The following is a 20817-nucleotide window of genomic DNA, read 5'->3' on the forward strand; positions in this document are numbered from 1 at the left end:
GAGTTCGTTTAAATTCGACAATGTGCGCGAACGAATATAAATTCTCTCCTTTTTTTTTTTTCTTTTTACGTAAATGTCTACATCTTGCGTTAGAAGAAAATCTAACGATTGTACGATGATCTTTACTCATAAAATATGACTACTACGTACGTTAATCGCTCGTACGACGAGCTACTCGAGTTATTCTTTCTAAGCGAGCTACGTTAAACGAAGGATAATGTATGCTCCCGAGGATCTTCATTAAAGCCACGACTTTGAATCGATATTAACGAAGGGAGAATATAATTATTCTCTCTAATAATATTGTATGGATGATTTAAGATGTTTTATGTTAAAACATATCCCTCCGTAGACAATGCTACACGTTGCAAAGGGTAGGAGGGGGTATTAGGGCTTGGAAATGGGTCACTATTTACGTCACCTATGCATAAACAAGAGGCAGATGTCCAATCACGTTCGTGGCATCGCCGACAACGTTGGTAGCTTCCTTTTGCAACCCTGCAAAGCTTTGTGCGTTTACCAATGTTGAAATCTCCACCATGCGTGACACCCTTTATCGTGACTCGATACCACCAACGTAGTTTAACGTGAAAATGAGATCTGAAGATTTATAACCTATACCTCCGAGCATTACATAATACAAAAATAATTATACGTAAAAGTGTTTCGTATAGTTATTTAAAAAGAGAACGTTCTACGCGCGTTAATATTAATCTGTAAAAAAGAGCATTCTCTCTCTTAATCACGATTCTACAATACAACGGATGAAAGTATATCGTTTGAAAATATACCGTCAGTAATTTCGATGCATAATGAACAATTGAGCGCCGACTGTAAACCAGACACACGTATGTATATAGCTTACGTTCAGTCGCTGTCGTGACTCTTGATCAACAAGCCGAGCGTAAGCGTATTTCTTTTCCCGTATACTCGAATCCCCCACCTCCTCGCTAACAAATTTAATTTGTCTGCAGAAGAGTGGATTCGTACGCTAACCCACGCGTACCCGTATACGCATGAACGTGGTTACGCACACGTATACCCAGAAAATATACGCGTATACGTCGGAGGTAAATGACGTTGAGTTGTCAATGAAAGGTAGGCGACCATCAGGCGGAAAACCCGCCGGAATTGCATTAACAATAAGTGCATTAAGGCGACTTCCACGAACGAGAGACGGAAAAGGGGTACACGGAGTAAATGAAAGAGAGACAAAGAGAAACTAGAGAGGGAACTATGCGAGTTCCTTTACACCGAGAAAGTGCAGGACCCAATTATTCAACTAAATGGGTGGGATACACATCATTTTATGTATGGGCCAAGCTCTTCCCTGATTTTCCCCGTTTTCTCTCTTTTCCATGTTCTATACTTTTTTCTTGAAATAATATTTAATTCAATGGTATCGAGGCTCTCGTACGAACATTAAAAAGTCACTATCGACGGAATTCTATATTTTACTATTTCAATTATAAATAAAATAACACTTTAAAGATTTTAAGATGCTCTTGAAAGGGGCTCCGTATTTATTTTATATTATTAAGAAGAAACAAATTTAACGACAAGGTGTATAATACTCGATATACGATGCATTCCTCTTGAGAGTTGTTGCTAGATACGTCGTTTCTCTTCTTCTTTTTTTTTCTCTCGAAAGATATGTACTTACATGCACACGTATACCTTTCGAGATATTTTCTGAAACTCACGCTCGTCTTCCAACTTTCATAGCTACGAGTAATATCGATAATACGAGCATGGCCCAGTCAGAAAGAGAGAGGAACCTTCGTTGTGTTGGCTCACGCTTCTCACGGTATTAAGAAAACTTTTCTTCGCCGAGGAGTAGTTTCTTCGCAAAGCGGAAAGTACGAAGGCGAGGGAAGAAAAGATGAATGAAGGAGATGAAGGTGAAAGAGAGAGAGAGAGAGAGAGAGAGAGAGGAGAGAGGAGAGAAGGCACAACAGAAGAATCGTCGAGTGGCAAAGAAGGCGACGGGGCCGCAACGATGGGACCGAGTAATTTCTCGAGAAACTCGACTGCACGTTTCATCCCCTTACCCTCCTTACCTTCGCCTCTTCCACTAGGAAAAGCAAAAAAGAATGAGAGCAATGGAAAGAAAAGAAGAAGAAGAAGAAGTGATACGTGGGCGAGGAGGCGACGGTGGTTTTCCACCCTTCTTGAAACCGGAGTCCACTTAAAGTTGAACATTCGTCCGTGCTACTTCAGTGAAGAAGCGAGTGCGTCGGGTTCAAAGGGCGAGCAACTCGAGCAACGAAACCGTAACATTTCGTGCTTCCCATTCTCTCCATCGTAGTCGTCGTCGTCGTCGTCGTCGTCGTCGTCGTCGTCGTCGTCGTCGGCGGCGGCGTCCTTTCGTCTCGATACGTACTTTGATACGAAAGGATTAATTAAATTTACAAGTAACTAAGAGTACGTAATACTGAGTAAATTACTGAACGAGAAACTGATCGAACTCGCTCGATTAAACGATCGCGTTCCCTTTGACACGGATCAGCAACTTGCTCGTATATCCTCGCCAATGCTTTTCTCCAAGTTTCCTCTCCTACTTCTAACGTTGTAGTATTACGATCGTTACATTGACGAATTTTTATTTACAATTTCATTTGAAATTTATATCGTCGATTTTTAATAACCACTTGCAAGTTTTATACTCCATTCGAACATTTATGCACATAATATTTTGGTGGTGGCACAAAAGATTCGATGTAAATTCGAGAATAAAACATAATGATCTCTTTGCCCAATACGATTCACTGAATTCATGATGCGAACGCATCAAATGCAAAGCGTCTCACGCTCGAACGCATCTCGCATAAAACACCAGTCACGTAATGCGTATAACTAACTGTTTCTTACGCCTCAACACGTATTACACGTTGATTAAATTGATGAGGACGATCATTTTTCCGTCACATTTCTCAGGACGAGAAGCCCGTTCTTCGAGTTATCGTCGTCATAACATATTCCGAGCCGACTCGAGCTGGCTGACTTCAACGTCGTAGATCACTCCCCGCCGAGTTGTTACCGACTACGCGCTAACGTTACGGGAGACTCGCATCGTTCCACGGAAATTATAGCGCCGGCATCCTTCCGCGTCTTCGTCTCTAAGCCAAGCGTGAGCGTTTCTACTATCTCCTTTAATTAGGAAACGCCTCTCTCGTACTCGTACTTTCCCTGCCTGGCCATGATAAAATGCTCAACCGTGATACGTTATTTATATTTGTCCTGGGAAATAATTATTAAAACGGAACCTCGACGATAATATTCCTCAGAGGTTCTGATCGATAGGATTCTCGCTTGGAGAAAAAAAAATATGACATTTGCGAAAATTTTTTTATTTTTTTTCTTGGATGATGTCGAGAATTTCAAAATATAAAAATAACAAAAATTTATCTATAAACTCCTCGGAGACTTTGGTAAAAGCTAAAATATGAAGTTAAAAAAAAAAAAAAAAAAAAAGAAACGAACTCAAGAGTAAACTCAAGTACCAACCTACCTGTCGATCTTCCAAACGGACGTTCGACATCGAGTTACGCTTTCCGCAAAGACGCCTCTAATCCACGTGGGAGGCGCTGAATGTTCCGGAAATCGACGAAGGCGAAGGAAAAACTAGTGCCATCGAAATCTTCTTTCCATTTTCTATACATCTTCCACTTTCTCCTTTTCCCCTGTCTAAACCCGTCACTCTTCTTTCTTTTTACATTTCCTTTACGTTTCCTTCACGTTCGCATCTCTCCGCGTACATACAATCACGCGCGTGTGCGTAGTTTTTCTATTTCTCGTGTCGAGCGACGATAAGTCCCTAAAGTCGCCAGATTTCCATTGATTCGCGGGAGAATCACAAAGTATACTCGGAATGTGTATACTTTGGCGTCGTCCGACATCGTGGAATCCAAAAAGCTCTCTCTCCCTCTCTCTCTCTCTCTCTCTCTCGTTTGATCCTTCTCGTTACGAGTCTTGGTTTAAACCTATCGTTTTAACCTGTTATGCCTCTAAAGTCACTTTATTTCGATATATCAAACGTATCGTGCGTTCGTGTACCACCTCGTTTGGTCTGTTCCGAATCAAACTCGAATTATCGAGGATATTTGTCATCGATGATTTTCACGATTAAACGAACGAAAGTGATGGATTAACGTAGAAATTATATAAATCGTCGAATGCCTTCTCGAAATACAAAACCGATCGTATGGATATGATTTTTGTTAATTAAAAGACATCAATCATCTTCATTTATTACCTTCGTTATGATTTCTACTTAAAGCGTATTTCAAGTATGACCAATTCGGAATCGTATAATTGCGAGTTTACGAAGTGGCATTAAAAATCGTCAGAACGAGAACTAATCGATCGATGAAGCGCTCTTACGAATTAAACATTTTCGCTCTTTGAAAATGTCATACGTAGTATCGTAACGAGCGCGTACCAGCTGGACCAAGCGACAACGACCAATTTATATTGGTTTTGATTTGCAACGTATCGTAACCGGCATCGTTCGCATTTATCGAAAAGAAAAAAAAAATATTGCTTTTTGAAACGCAATAACTAATAAATATTTAATATTAATATAGTTTGCTAGATTCACGCTCTCTAAATTCTTATAAATCGTTGAATATTCGCTCGTTAACCGACGATTTAATTACAATATATTATTTAGTCGTTAATCGTTTGGATTGTTTCAACGATATCGAGGCAAAGCCCCTGACTGGTTTGACTTTTTATATATATATAGATGAATCAAATTGATCAAGAAATAAACGAACCCAAGATATCGACGAAACATCGAGGAACATTTATGAGTTTACCATCTTTTTTCGCTACCTACAAACGATCCTAGATAAAGGAAAAGAAAAAGGTAAAAAGCGAGTAATACAAATTTTCGATGGAAAAACGAAGGAAAGGCGAAAGACAAAAGGGCCGATGAATGAATTTCAAAAGATAATAGAGACTCGCCTACCCTTTAGACGTCCAGCATACCGTCAATGATTGCAAAAATACGAAGGACGCTCTGCCAGCTGAATAATGACGTTTCATCTCTGGAAAAATTGAATTCTTTCAATTTATTTTCGATTTCAATTCCGCCCGCAAAGGTACGCGCGAGCCATTTGTCGTCGTTGCTTGTCGGTGTGCAGCTGAACCGCATAAAAGCACTCCATTCGTTCGCGGTCGTAATATACCAGCAACGGCCCTCCGATGGATTAAACATTGACGAGAGAACTTTTTAAAGCGGATTCTGGGAACCACGCCCGATAGGTGTAAAATATGTAGCTACAACGGAGTGTTGGTCAGGACGGATGAAAAAGTTGACTGAGATAGGACGCGCGAGCGAGAGAGGGCCGCGTGTGTGTACACAGGGTGTCGCATTTGAACGAATCACAAAAATATCGTACAATACGGATGCGGATTTTGCGACGATATATTTATTTGAAACGTAAAATGAGAATAACAAATATTCTCGTTACGTGATATCATCTTTTTCAATAGCTTTCGACCTGCAACCTTCGACGGATCATCTTAAATGAACCATCCTGTACAGAAATGAAAGGACAAAAAAAAAAGGAGAAGGGAAACGTAGCGATATCGAGAGGATCGAAACGCATTCTGCGTTCGCTTTAATGACAGATAATGCAGGTATTATACGGGCGACCGATGTTCACGATCGATCTCTATATATCCGCGCGTGATTGCATTAATCGGCTTAACGGTCGTGCATACATCGCCAAATAAATTGGCCGTGATCGACGTTTAGTCGTGCACCCCCTACGGACGACCGTATTCGTACCCTCATCGTTTCTCTCGACGTAATCGTCACTATGTTTCCCGAAAAGGAAAGAAAAAAAAAAAAAAAGAAAAAAAAAGGAAAGAACTTTAGTACCATTTTTTCGAGCCCAGCTAAATTATTTTTATCCCATTACTCGATCGGCGAAATACGATCCGCGAGATTTCGCGGATGTATACGTTCGGAGTCCTCGAATCGTGAGCTTGACAAATACAAGATTATGATATTAATAGAAAGTTTCTAGTAGAATTAATGTCATTAGATTTCACCAGTGATATATCGAACGGACTTTATCGCACGTAGATAAGTACGAATGTACATTGCACGTACATACATATTTACGAAGCGAAGCTTTCGAAATCGAGAAAGGAAACGTCTGTTTGTTCGTACGTTTGTACAGAAGATTAAGTCACGGTATAACTACGGCAAAGTGTCAGATAATAAATCGACGAGACAACTGTTCTAACGTAAGACCAGAACGGGACATCAGTAAGGAGGCACGAAAACTTGCTCGCTGGTTTCAGATGGCAGCCAGTTACGGGTAGAGCTTCTTATTGCATAATTTTCTAAGTGGCCAAGAGCTTTGTCTTTATCACAAACTCGCTACACGGAATGTTGTTTCGCTTCTCTGTTAATTAACTAATTATAAGACCGAACGTTCACGGACGCGCTCTGAGCTTTAGCCCTGCGAGTCGTCTGCATTGCTCGTATTCTCCTTTAAACTTCTCCAGAATTATATTATATAAGAGAGATCTACGAATCGCGTTTGGACGAATTTGACGATTTTCTTGCTTCGAAGTTGTGTAATTAATCTTTTAGCCTGATTAATCGAATTTCTCTTATTGCGCTACATCAAAATGAAACTCTATAGAAATATTCCCTATGTAAGTCGAATTTATATGTTCTGATGAAATCGCAAACGGTGCACCAACCCGTAACCCGTTAACAGCAATCGATACGCGGACACATCGGGAGACTTGAAAAGTAGCAAGGAGCATAAGTTGATCCCTCGCACGTGCAGCGTATGCAGAATCGAACACAAGACGGTGGTGGTTCTATTTTAGGTGTCGGACATTCGTATTTTACTCGACAGGGTCGTATCGGACATGGTCCCGCTACGCATACGGTCGGTGGCGGTGGTGGAGGACAAGGCCGTTCTCTGCAGATCTATAAATTCATTATACTCGGTTAGAGATCGGAAATGTTTTCCTAGAAACATCTTAAATCACTCGAAACGATTAATTAACCATTATCGTTCATTTCCTTTCTAAAGATCTTTTAATTATCCATTAATAGATCTTTTACGAATAGTGCTTGCTATTTTATTACTTCGATATTTAATTTTGTCAACGAGATGGTAAAACTTGAAAAGTTAAATAATTTATAATAATTATACGCATGAGAAAGAAAAAGTATAAAGGTATTTGAACCTTTTGAAAACAAGATGTACGTATATTATTCTAACGAGCTAATCGTTATATTAACGAGAATAGGAAAAAACGGTGTTAGAAGCGTCCCAATGCTTTCGGTGAATGATCTCGAGTGCAAATTGCATTTATCAACACATTTCACAAAAAGTGGATAGACGTACTAATGGCAAGCACGTGGGAGGAGGAGGGCAGCATCGCTTAGGTGGACACTGCTGCATCGGTGGACAACCATCCTTTGGACAGCAAAACGGCGCTGGTCTTATATGACAGCACGGCGGGGGTAAAGTGCTCGTACGCCTTGCCTCTCCACAGCTACTCTGACAAGACATTTTTCTTCTTATACAATACTACGGAGCTAAAGGAAATATCCTTGTTGAAACTTCCTCCCAGATTTACGATCAAGCTTTTATGACGGAGAAAGAAAAACCCATGAGAAACCTGGACGAGTATTAATTACTGGCTACATTTTGAAAAAAGTTCTTTGATAAACTGATGCTTCGTCCTTGTCGTCTATATGCGTCTGCTTGCCTTTGTCTTTTCCTTCTTCTTTTTTTTTTTTCCTTTTTTTCTTCTTTTTTTGCATTCGACTATTTCGAGATAAAATTACATACTTCAGATAAGTGTCCGTAAATCCTGCTTTTTTCTCGTTTTCCACTCATTCTTCCGTGAATTTTTATATTAAAACGATGTCACTTTTTTCTTTATTAACTTGGATGAAAAATTATATTCCGCTTTTAGGAACAACTTTTGAGAACTGGATTTCCACAACAGTCGTACCACTTTAGACAGCAACACGTCTTTCGAATTGGTTTCGGACAAAGATAACAATTTGGTATAGTTGGACGATAACAGGGCGCATAAGTCGATCTGTATAACCAGAAAAAATCGTACACGACTTTTTGTCCAAATGTATATATAAATTGAAAGGTTAAAGAAAGAAAAAATGCATCGATAAAAACTTGTCGTTTATATATCGATATCTATTCGTTTACCTGTCACATGTGTACGTCAGTTGAAATTGAACGCTGGACTGTCCGCAAGTTGGTGTCCGACAAGATGAACACGGTGGACACGGTGGACAAGCTGGATCATTACAAGATTGTTTCTCAATGCAACGCGATGGAACGGAAGGTGGATGTACGACGAGAGCTTCCGCGAAAGTCAATGCCATCTTGGTTGAAACGATTGCTAAGTAAGATTAACTTTGACCACACAGCCTGATCTCTTTTCGATCATAACGTTTTCAGTTTATTTCCTTTCTTTTTTTTTTCTTTTTTTTTTTTTTTCTTTTTTTAACTAGTAATTTAGGCTGATCAACAGCGTGCATTAAATTTTTTAATCGATAGGTTATACAGCAGCGCGGAAGTTTGCAGCGGATAAAAGAAAAGAAAAAAAAAAAAAAAAAAAAAAAAAAAAAAAAAAAAGACAAAACAACAAAACGAAAGAACAAACGCAAACATTCATGCGTCTGTTCCATTCCGCATAATTTTCATTCGCTATCGCAAGAAAATAATGATCCAGGAGACGCTGTATCTTACTTACATACGTACAAAAAAAAGACGATTTCGTAATCACAACAGACATTATATAATAAACCGTATCTTTACAGGGGCAGATACATTGTAAAATGAACAAGGATATCTTTTACGAAATATACACGCATTAAGTTGTACGTTTGATCCAGGAATCGATCGGCAACATTATGTACAATACAACCACGAAAGAGTGCATAACGATAATCGTCGCCGAATCAGCAGCCAACGTGGTTGCACTTTCGAATTTGGCACGCGGTACGTTTACTTTGCCCGTCGATTTGCATTTAGGTGTCCCTTTTTTTGCACTGTATTTTTTCACTTTTCCAAGAGTCGGGACGTCTAAACGCGCAATGCTCTCGCTTCCTGATATATTTCATAAAAATAAGACGGGAGATGAGAGAAGAAAGAATTTTAACAAAGAAAAAAAAAGATAAAATACGAGAAAGCCTCCTTTTCTCTCTCTTCCTCTCCCCTTTATCTTTATCTCTCTGTTTCCTCCTATTTCTATCTAACGCACATTAGATATCGTTTTAGAATTTTCCAGGAAAAACGGAGCTTGCGTTCGACCGGGCGGACTCATCGGTCCAGTTTTCAACTTCCAACCAGCTTGAAATACACGCTCACCCAACGTACGCGCGGAGCGAGGGGTTAAAAAAAGGGGGTAGTATAGAAGAAAAAAAAAAGGTAGGTAAAGGAAGAAAATGAAATAAAAATAATAATAATAATAAGTATCTAAGACGAAATGTCAGTAACGAATCGCCGTGGCTGCGTTATATACACTTTTTACCTCTCGCTCGCTCTCTCTCTCTCCCTCCCTCTCAATCTTTCTCTTGCTTGCTTACTTTCCTTTTTTTATTCTTTTCTTTCTGTACGCACGCTTATGTTTCCCGAGAGAAGCTTAAAGTATAAGCTATCCTGGAAACTGAGAAGGACGCCGACGAAATCCATCGCACCGGTTACTCGCGAATAACAAGCAACGATCGTGACTGGATATGTTTCCTCTTTGTGCTCTGTACGTGTCGTGTGTTTCTTGTGTTTCATGTATAGCGTGTACGTTGTATGTGTATGTATTATTATTCGATGCTTTTTAAGTACATGGACTAACCAACATTTTTATAAGTACTGCCGCAAATACATAACGATCACGCTTCTGCTTCTTTATAAACCTTCTACTGTATTTTATCTTTCATTCTCCGTCTCTCTCGTTATATATATATAGATATCTCTCTCTCTCTCTCTCTCTCTCTCTCTCTCTTTCTCTCTCTCTCACTCTTTCCCTCCTTTTTCTTTTCGATCTCTGTTTTCCTTTTAATCTCTTTTGATTTTCGGGACGGACGGAAGGTGGCTTCACGAAAACCATCCATACTGATCTCTGAAAAGCCACGACGACGAATGCCCCTTGATATTTTTGTCTTTGTATTCTGTTGTATTTTGTCTTTGTAATCTAATCGCTTATGCAACGATATTGCTTCGCTTTTCGATAAAATATTATCTCTAACTTAAAACTAATCTCTAGAGGTAACGAAAAATATCACAATTTCATAAACGAAACTGCTCATTTTCCCGACACGAATACTATAAGAACGATAAAACAATCGATAATAAAAAGCGACTATTGTAGTATACATTCTTCGAGAAGAATGTGTTGTTGCATGATGGGCAAGTGTGAAGACGATCGCCTACACATTTCCAATATTTATATTTGCATTTGACGCAATTCGTGAGAAGACAGCTTACAATGAATGGTCCAGTCGCCTGGAAAGCAAAATCCAGACGATTTGAGGATTTTTCTTTTTTCATGAAACTTAGATCCAGTTAGAAAAATGAGGCTAACATCGTCGCACACTTAGAAATCATACAAAACCATTGTTAATCAATTAGCACATAGTTTAATCGATAATTAGTGATCTTAAATAAATGAATCGATCACCAATATCACGTACTCGACCTCCGATCAAAGACTACGCTACGCGAGCGGTGGTGAGAAGAAGCTGTTAACGGCGGACCTGGCATCCCTTAAATTCACTACGCAGCTACGCGTGTATAAAGCGTATAGCGGAGGTGATAAGAAGGATAAATTGGCAGAACGGTCTTCTAAAACATCCTCCGAAACTTATAAAAAATGTAATACACAAAAGTCTTATATAGTACACACGTGTCATGTACCAAGAATGGATCTTTTCAATAAATAAATTCCCTAAGCGAAGACAATATTTTATGAAACTTCATAAGTAATACGATTAAATCTGCGAAAGACAGGCATTCGTCGTTGTTCTTTTCTCAATCGTATCAGTTCATTAAATCGCTCTTTCTCTCTCTATCTCTTTTAATCGAATTACATTTAAATAACTACTTTATGTACAATGCATACAGATCATCCAAGTAACGATCGAGGGCGTATCTCGTAATATCAATTTCATAAAGAAAAGAAAATGTAAGCTTCGCTTTTCTATTTTGAGACGCGCCCGCTCATCCTTCTCTCCCTCATTCGTTCCATTCTTTCGACTTGCTCTGCTTCCGATCCGTAACGAAAAATAAAACGAAAGCGTAGCCACTGCTAATGAAAGACAGAAAGCCCCGAGATGAAATACTACCGCGATTTTTTTTTCGTTTTTTCTTTTTTTTTTTTTTTTCTTTTTTTTTTCTTTTTTTTCTTTTTTTTTTTATTCTAGTACAAGGGACCGAGGAGTTTCTCTCTTAAGTTTGTTTCTCGTCAAAGTGGACGATCGTTTTCTGTCTCTCTCTCTCTCTCTCTCACTCTTCTACAGCGTTCCATTTCACTCAGTTTACTAATTTTATCGATATGCATTACGTCATGATACATTGTACCTCGATATTCGTGAAAGTATACGTTCTCCTTTGATCGCTCCTATAATCCTCGATAATATTAAATGCAATTCGATCATACGTATAATAGACAACGATAGTGCAGGATGTACTGCTTTCTAATTTCAACATCTAAATTCTTTGTTTATTTTAAGTAACTACGTGCGTTTTGCCGGATAGGGAACGGTAGAGTAGTCGGTGCTTTGATAGCTCGCGATCGTATCCAATCGAATACATATCACAGTTCCATCGTGAAAACATTGACATTTAAAATATCACGAATTCGATCAATTTCAAACTTATCAAAAACGAATAATCGAACGTGCCTTATACAACCACGAGCCGGACTACGTGTTTATTTTCATGCTTTTTTCTCTTTTTTTTTTTTTTTCTTCTTTTCCGATTACGAAACAAAAACAAAAACAAAGATAAAAAGTAACAAAATGTCTCAAAATAGAGCCGTAAGAAGATAGACTCTTGTGCAGCGTAATCTTGGTGCGTACAATTTTGCGTCTCATGCAGAACAACGATAACCGCTCTCGGCTGGAGCCTAGACTATCGAGATTACTTTTAATATTCGAATATTAATCGTCATCGGACGAACATTTAAATATGCAACTAGCAGATATGCAGCCCTTCTTCGAAGGCTGCCTTTCTTCGCATAAGTACTCTTTTTATCGTCGTCTACAGTCTTTTTTCGATCGATCCAAGAAGACACACACACACACACACATATATATGTATATATATATGTGTGTATATACACACACACTCACACACACACACACACACACATACATATACTTTGAAAGCGCATTCACGCCTCATCTTCTCTTTCAACGTTCTTCTCCTTGTTCTTATTTGTCGAGCGTGCATCATCATCGTCGTTATCATCATCAACGTCCTCCTAACATTAATGCGTGCTTCTATCGAGGCTGTGCGCATACTTTGTTTTCTAACTACAATAATTAAGCGATAGAATCTCTAGGATATTTTCTTCCTCCCATTTGCCCTCCTCTTTCCTTCCTCATATGCAAATTCGTTGCTAAACGCTCGCCGTCTCTTTTTCCCCCGTAACACCACAGCGACAACAATGAGGTACGTGTCAGGGATCGTCGTCTCGTGACGAGAAAAACCAAGCGATAATCCAAGTCGAGTTTCGCTCGTCTTTACGGTTAAGAGAGTAGACAAAGGGAGAGGAAGAAATCGACTTTTTTTCTTCTCCTTCTCCTTCTCCTCCCCTTCCTTCTCATCTTCACGTATAATACCTACGATCGTGGGTGAGATCGAGGCGCGAGCGTACGTGCAGCCGTCACTATGTGTTCGAGCGAAAGTACTTGGCGACGCTGTTCACGAACTCCTGGCGCTACAATTGCACCTGGAAGGCCTGAGTAGCGTTAGGAACGACAAATGGATTCGTCGTCGTCGCCGACTGTCGAAGATTCCTAGCTGCGATTTCCGCCCATTCGGCATCGAAAGGATCGGAAGGACCTCCTCTACTCGCTTGACCGCTCATTGCGGCCGAGCCGAGAGAGAGAGCCCTTGCATGTAATGGCGGTGCTCTTCGTGGACTGGTGGTCGAAGCTTGCTGCGATACAGAGGAGGTCGATTGCGGCGCCGTCGATACCGGCACTGCTCCTGTTATACTACCTAACCATTGTTCGGGCTTTGGGAGAGTACCTGCTGCTGCTACCGCCTGAACCTGTATATTCACATAGAAATATTTTTTTTCTCTATAATCGATAATCGAATTAGGAGTAATCTTATAAGAAAAACGTTACAATTCTCGGAACTTCCGTTACTAATTCTTAAAATCTGACATTCTCTCACCGGAGTCGTAGGAATAGTAATCGGACACATCCCAGAGACATCACTGGCCACGGCTGTGGACAACGAGGAAGAAACCGAAGCTACACTGGCGCTAGGAGAGATGCTCCTTGGTGTTGCAACTTTGTTTAATTGATTATTGACTGGAATCGTCGATTTGTTCACCGCCACCGCTGTAGAAGTACTCCCGAGGGAAGAGGTAGAGGCCGTGCTAAATGCGGGACTGGCCGCTGTAGGCGTCCCAAATACACCTACGCTAGACGCGGGTGTACTCATCACCACAGGAGTGGCTGTGCTTGTCCTCGGAAGAATGGGACTTAAATTGCTGGCCTTATTTAGGACAGGCGTCAGCCTAGGATTCACCGCGAGAATCGGCGAAGGGGATGACTCCTGCCAACTTGGTTTCACGTCGTTCAAATTCGCGAGATCCTCATTCTTGTCGTTGTTGTTATTGTTGTTAAGATTCGGCCCGTTTTGTAATTTCATGTCGTCCAGCGAGCTGCTACTCGTTACTGAAAAAAGAACACGATTCGGAGATTAAGATATAATGTTCCTGGATACATCTACCTTTAATTATATCTTTAACCGAATCCATCTTACCGGGAGGAGTATTGTTCGTATTCATGAAAAGTTGCTTCGCGACCGAACTGGTTGTGGCTTGGGAAGGCAATGGTCCAAAATCGTCGCTGCTCGAAAGCAAGGAAAGTCCATGGGACAACTGTTGGCACATCGCAGAGACGCTATCCTGTCCACCTGGCGATATTTCCGGTATTGGGCTCACTGTCGAAATGAAATTCTTATCATCATTTTTTTCTACTTTACGATATTAATTACGTTCACATTATGTACGAACAAGTACAGCGAATTGGTGCCGAGTACTATCGAAATGCATGCCGAACCACGTTTGGGAACGTCTAACAAAGCGTGAAAATGAAAATCAAGAAAAACACTGTATCAAGTTTATATTGATCCAGTAGTAACGACGGTAACTATTGAAGCACGAGGGACAGGGAAAAAACTCTTTCGTGTACAAGCCAGTGTTTTGTCATTTTCAAATGAGAACATTATGGGGGGCTCTCTACTAGGAACGTCTAATCTAAAGGGGTGGATGGGGAACGAATTGAAACTATTTTAACGTTGGTTCGAATAATTTTATGCGCCGAGATCTTATAAAAAAAAAAAAAAAAAAAAAAAAAAAAAAGAACGTTTTCTTTTTGTATTTACCAAACAATCACTTTATCATTAAAGACGATCGAACCAACGTTATGATTGGACTTCCATGATCTAGAGTTATCCGACTCTTCGTGTCCACCTAAAAACGAAATTATTGATTGTGCAAGAATAAAAGTGTGTATCGTTTTAAAACATCAAATACGATGGGATAAACTACAACGAAATTTCGATAAACCTTTGTGTCTAGCTACACGTTCGTTTCTTTTTTATTTTCGATTAAAACGCACGAATCTTAAACGCAATCGAACAGGTGGCTGACGTATAAACATAAACGAGCACGATCCAAAAGAAACAACGAGGGAGCAGGCAATATGAACGAAGACAATGTAATAATGACCTTCGTCATATCCTTCGTACTCTGTTTGTAAAAATGAAGAGAAGTACATCGTTATTGAATATTATCGAAGTAATGGCCGACTTATCGATTATTAATTTATAATACTTAACGTCTCGTACGTTCGTGTCGTCGAAATATGACTAATTATGATATGACTAAAAATTACTCACAAAGTTGTATGAAGTCGTATAAGATCGAAAGTTACCTGGAGGTTTCAAAGGTACGATGTGCTGTATGGTCGATGGCATTCGCGATAAATCCGTAGGTTCAAGACTGTGACTGCGTGTACGCTCGAGGTTACTAGGAAGATCGTTTACGCGTAAACTGAGCTGTCTTTTAAATGGAGACGCTTGATTCAATTGAGTAAAACCCCTGAAGGATCCTTGTCGTTCTAACATAGAAGGCGTGGCATGGGGTCTCTCAATAGCGAAGGGGTTGTACACCTGCTTCACCGGAGGAACATCTATAATAAGAGAAAAATAATAATAACAATCAGCATGAAATTAGAATTTTCTTTTCTAAGAAGGCTCGTATGGTAAATATAATTCAATGAATGGCATTAATCGATTATCGTTATCGTCTCGTTATTAACAAAAATGCAAGCCTCGTTAAGATCATTAAAGTATATTAACAAGTTTCTTAATGTCCACTTTATGTGATCGACGATTAGATTAATATGACTTTAACGTTATTTCTTATAACCCATTACTGAACTATTTTCTGTAATATGTAAAAGTGAAAAGATTTTTAATGGAATAAAACAACCGACCTACAGCACGCTCACGCGTATCCTGCAATCTTTCGGTAAGACTCGGTTGCCTGAAGCTACCGCTTCTCGTAAAGGTCGACGTCTTTGAATCAAACGTCATAGTTACACCGCACTCTTTGTCTCTACGTTGCTTTCTCTCCAAGCACGCGGCAAACGCACATCCAACAGCGTGACTCAATCTTTCACCCTGAAAGAATGTATCTATGTTAAAATCGAATACGTACGCAGATTCGATCGTGTTGTTTTTTCTTTTTTCTTTTCTTTTTTTATAAGATAGGCTCGAGCAATTCATTTTCCCGTTGAGATTATCATATTGATCGTGCAAACAAATGTTACTACGATAAGGCTACCTTATTCATTCGATTTTAACTATTTTTTTGCTCTTTTTTCTTCTCATATATACCATAAGATAGATTATTTCTTTTTCGCGTAATAATATGTCTATTCCGACCAAGTATATCCCTGTAGAAAGCCACCCTACAGTGCGAGAAATGATAAGATAGAGTTCCGACGTACCGACTCCTTTAACGCCAAAAATCCATGACACATCCACCGTCTGGTCGTACCATCCCTGCAGATATAGCTAAAGCCTTTTTCGTGATTCCGATCTGGAGCACAAAAAGAAACTTTCTCAATCGTTTGGTCGACGATCAATCCCTTCGTCTCATCCTCGACCACACGCAGTCCATCGCCGGACACATGAAGGACTGCGCGTACCGGCCTTCTTCTGGAATTCTGAAAGAAAAACATATAATGAATCATTAGCAGATGATTTTATCAATGTTCTTTGAATTAATGCAAACTCGGTGGTGAATCACCACTTTGAAAGAGACACACACACACACAAATATATATATATATATATATATATATATATATGTGTGTGTGTGTGTGTGTGTGTACATGTAATTATACTAACCCTGAGCACCTTCAAAGCCTCCTCACAAACCTGCATTCCTCTCGACTCGAACACCTCGACGCATCCTAAGTACTGTAAAAATTGCTATTATCAATGACATAAATCATAAGATATTATTGAAAAGTTTTGAAATATATCTACACGCGTAACGAATTAATCGATTGTTCTATTCCTTCTAATGATAGATCTTATTTGTCATCGTTAATTATCTTAGGATCGGTCTAATAAGTCTATAGGAACAATGACGAAACAATCGAAAGAAGCCAATTAGTATCAGATCGATCATTCTTGGGTGTCACCCTTTTGTTTAACTCGCGATGAAACTACTAGATGGCGATAAGGAACTTGTAAGAGTTTGAGACATCCCCTTGAACAAGCTAATGAAACCGTATATCGCCTTCGCGTAAATCGCAAAAACGATGGTGCTTACCTTAACGTGAAAAGCGCAGGTAGCGGAACGTACTGCACTCTCGTCTGCTTGCCATTGGTGAGGTTTACTTGATTCCGGTACGTGAGGATCTTTTCGTCGTCGGAAGCTGTCTCGAAAGCTCCTCCGCAACCGGTCCATCCTCTTTCCCGGCGATCTCTCGCGCTTCTGTGAATATCGATAAAATAAGGGAAACGTAGTTTATCTCGTACAAACGTTCACGAAATACCAAAGTATTTGTTTCCTCCAAAAAGAAAATTACTCTAAAGGAGGACGGATTAGATGTTCTCGAGACGAGCAAACGAAATCAATCGTACTCCAAATCGCTTCGGTTTAAAGTAAATTCGATATAACAATGGCATCGCGTTACCTAATCCGATAAAAGAAAACCGATAATTCCTCAATTCGACGATTGGCAATATCGTCTGCGAACAATAACGCAGATAACGCAATGCATCATGATAATATAATAATAGCCGTCCATTATATCGTACCGGTGTACGTGTAAACAATGACAGTGATGAGCAAACAATTGCTAAATTATGAAAGAATACTTTCGATCCTAGGATTCTCGCGGGTTTTCAATGTTAATAAAAAGAATGACCTCGTATGAAGGATTCAATCGATGACGAACGAAACGATCGGTCGATCGTTTAAGTAACTTCCTGTATAATATACATATTTCGAAGATATCATCGTGTCTATCTTACTTTTGCCTATATCAATTGTTATCACACTTGAACGTTAAATGAAACTCTTTTCTTTCAAATAGATTTCGATAAGACCGAAGGAGAACAGCTCCACATTCGTCGAGAAATAAAATCGATGACAAATGAGATTTAATGGGTGCAGTTTCGAACTCAAGAAAGAATCCTCCAGGGTATTCCCAGAGGATTCTGGTAGTCGAGTTTAGTCGATCAGTCGTTAAAACCCTAAAAACTTTGGAACCTTGAGAAAGTGACCGCGGTGCGAGAAGCAGATTCTACCAACGGTCGTCGTCGTCGACTCGACGATATAAAAAGCCCCTGTGATCGAATCTTGAGGCTGGTTCCCAAAGAATCTTTTATATCGCAACCCCACCTCAGAGTCTCCCCTAATTCCGAACACGGACCTTCTCCCCCTAAATCGGTGCCCCTAAGAGCCAACCGTCGGGATCAAGAACTGAGAGAGACCCGCTGGGAAACCTTCTTCTCCTTCTGTACCTTTCTTTTCTTTTTTTTTTTTTTTTTTTTTCCTTTCTTTCTTCGACTTGGTGCTATATCACCTTTCGTCGAACTTTCTTCTTCCCTCGTTTCGCCGTTTTCTTAATCAAATTATATACCTACAGTCCTTTCTCCTTTCCAATTTTAAACTATAGCCTATACTATTGTCGGGAATAATTGCAACAATTTGAGAAAACGCAATCTTAGTCGAGGTCAAATCCCAATTTTTAAAACCCATTCGATTTCACTGTATCTTTTAGATCTGTTACAGACAAATTCGTCTGGAAAGATTATTTTCATTCGGAAAGAAAATCCGTCGAACGTTTGTATAGTAAGAGATCGATCACGTAGAGCAAAGTTATTTACCTGTCTTGCGAAATTCCCTCAGGCATCACGTAATGGATAAGCAAATAGGCCACGTGAGCTATATCTCGAGGCTGGTCTATGCTAGACAACCAACACTGACTCTATCTCACGCTCATGACATAGCGCCGCGTTAAACCACAGCTTCTGTTCGTTCGTATTTCTTGCATATAAGTTCTAATAAATATCAGTGAAATCGACAAAACGTAGGACCACCACCGGGGTCCAATCCTTTTTGACCGTATCAATCTCAGGCGGCATGCGTGTACGTGACATGGGAACTCAGTTTTTAGGGGTGAGTTCTTTTTCATTCGACTCATTTATCGATCCGGTCTTTTGTGCCCGAACGGAAGGAAATAAAGATCGATCCTGTCAACCGTAGGAACGCGATAATTATAAAAACCGAGAAGGTTCTTCGTTAATGAACGAAAGAGAAGAACGGAAGATTTTCAAAGATAATTTGTTGGAATTCGAAAACGCGTTACAATTTATAAAATTAAATACAAAAGGAAATTATTAAAATGTCATCGCACTGAATAAAAGAAAAAGGAATATTCATTATCCGCGCTGGTTAAAATTAAAGTGTAACATAGAAAACGTCCATCGAGTGCGATTAAAAGGGAAGCGAAAATGATCGGTAAAGGCTCGATATTTCGAGGATTCGTTCAATCGTCTCACGGATTAATATTAACACACGTTTTCGCGATGAATGAGCGGTTCTCGATCGCTCTCGCGCACTATGGTATCTACATACGTATACGCAAACGATACGCGAAGGTCTACGAGAACGATCAACGTACGTACGTATGTCATCTTCGTAACGTTACAACGATTACTGAAGAGAAACGAAACGAATTTGCACCCTATGTCCCACTCTCCGCTCGTCTTTTCTTTTTTTTTTTTCTTTTTTATTTCCTCGTAAAAATAAGGAACAACGAAAATAATCCACCCTCTAGGATAGGACGATATCTGTGACAGTACTCGGAGAGGCTCTTGCTACGATGAAAGGAACGTCCCGCTAATGGTTAAAACGTGCGAAAGTAAGCACTCTCAACGCAATCGGATTACCCACGGTATTTACTTAGCAAGGTAATAGGCTTACCAATGCGTCGGAGTAAAACGGTCGCGTGGATCGCGTCGTTCTTTCATTGAAAACGAATCTACGTTTCGGACTCGAACGAACGAATCTACCCTCTTGCTCTCCTCCCAGCCCTTCGCAACGACGATCATAATCGTTCTCGAATAAACACTTGCAACGCATTCAACCGGACTATCCATACGCTACTTTAGAATGCAAACCGCATCGGTTACGCTCTCGGTAAGCGTCCAAGTGCCATATGATATTACAAATTGATGTCCTTACTTACCTCTTACTCGTACGAATCGTACACGTGTACTTATATCAATTGTAATATCAATAAGCATGTCATTTTTTATGGAATTTAATATAAAAAAAAATGATATGCGTTACGAGAAACGTATGAAAAATGATATTGTCATGCGTTTAAGCGCATTTGAACGTTAAAAGGAATATAGGAGAATAATATAAGATTCTCGGTAGGGGAATTTCAAGAAACGATCGAGGAAGGTACGAGTCGTTCATTAGCAATTCAAAAAGCGTTTCTATGGACGCAAAAACTTTCGACTACGTCCGTTTTTCAAGAGATCTCTAACGCGCAGGCCGTCTTCAAATGATATAAATCGTTTACACAGGCTCATAAATATTTTATTACTGTCGTTTGGCGCGTCAATGACAGTCAACTCTTTTTGACCAAGCGTCACGAGTATGTGAGATGTGAAATGTTTCTACCGTTCCCACATCTATCGCATTTTTATATATTTTTGACGGCTTGCATGTCTCTGTGTTTCTCGTTTCATTTCGAAAAGGTATTAAAATCGACATATACGAACTATATAAATCGCATACGTTTCTATACGTCGAATATAAACTGCATACGCGAAGATCGAGTCGCGTCGTTGATAACTTCGTTCAATCGAATTACGCTTCTGCACTTCGAGCAGCTCCCCTCTTTATGTGGCATACGCTTTAATGAGCCCGATACGACGGACTCTGCGTTATTAGCGCCGCCTGTATACTTGACTCAACGTGATATATAACCAACGTACTACTATTCAACAACTCGAATATGTGTGT

General features: G+C 39.8%; 3 protein-coding genes and 1 long non-coding RNA gene across 6 annotated transcripts in view; 2 read left to right on the plus strand and 2 right to left on the minus strand.

Moving 5' to 3' along the window:
* The window catches only part of LOC124956605, a 95551-nt gene that overhangs the window by 54467 nt on the left and 20267 nt on the right, over positions 1–20817 (plus strand). The gene's annotated exons all lie outside the window — the stretch shown is intronic.
* LOC124956612 (putative small proline-rich protein 5) lies at positions 1494–8637 on the minus strand. Its single transcript, XM_047512666.1, has 2 exons — positions 7386–8637; positions 1494–6961 (listed from the first exon to the last, which is right to left on the minus strand). The coding sequence occupies exons 1-2, from the start codon at positions 7551–7553 to the stop codon at positions 6737–6739; spliced, it is 393 nt and encodes a 130-aa protein (XP_047368622.1). The 5' UTR covers positions 7554–8637; the 3' UTR covers positions 1494–6736.
* On the plus strand, positions 4818–9190 carry LOC124956614. Its single transcript, XR_007103313.1, has 2 exons — positions 4818–8416; positions 8571–9190. It is a non-coding gene; the product is annotated as an uncharacterized LOC124956614 (long non-coding RNA).
* LOC124956595 (protein numb) overlaps positions 8793–20817 on the minus strand; it is a 49365-nt gene continuing 37340 nt past the window's right edge. For 2 of the 3 annotated variants that reach the window (XM_047512599.1, XM_047512597.1), the window contains exons 2-10: positions 17101–17265; positions 16671–16742; positions 16268–16486; positions 15752–15938; positions 15188–15445; positions 14983–15003; positions 14013–14192; positions 13416–13924; positions 8793–13287 (exon numbers count right to left, since the gene is read on the minus strand). In XM_047512599.1, the coding sequence (XP_047368555.1) occupies positions 12952–13287; positions 13416–13924; positions 14013–14192; positions 14983–15003; positions 15188–15445; positions 15752–15938; positions 16268–16486; positions 16671–16742; positions 17101–17238 (1920 nt within the window). In that variant the 5' untranslated portion in view covers positions 17239–17265 and the 3' untranslated portion in view covers positions 8793–12951. The remainder of the gene's footprint in view (positions 13288–13415; positions 13925–14012; positions 14193–14982; positions 15004–15187; positions 15446–15751; positions 15939–16267; positions 16487–16670; positions 16743–17100; positions 17266–20817) is intronic. The other variant, XM_047512598.1, reaches the window with a different exon arrangement.

The sequence above is a fragment of the Vespa velutina genome, chromosome 22 (assembly GCF_912470025.1).
Source record: "Vespa velutina chromosome 22, iVesVel2.1, whole genome shotgun sequence".
Lineage (NCBI taxonomy): Eukaryota > Metazoa > Arthropoda > Insecta > Hymenoptera > Vespidae > Vespa > Vespa velutina.

What these genes read in the sequence shown, in the direction of transcription:
- LOC124956612 (XM_047512666.1), bottom strand. Translation starts at nt 7,553, where the DNA reads ATGTCTTGTCAGAGTAGCTGTGGAGAGGCAAGGCGTACGAGCACTTTA. An exon ending in CTCCCACGTGCTTGCCATTA is followed by an intron (nt 6,962 to 7,385) that starts GTACGTCTATCC and finishes ATGAATTTATAG; the next exon opens with ATCTGCAGAGAACGGCCTTG.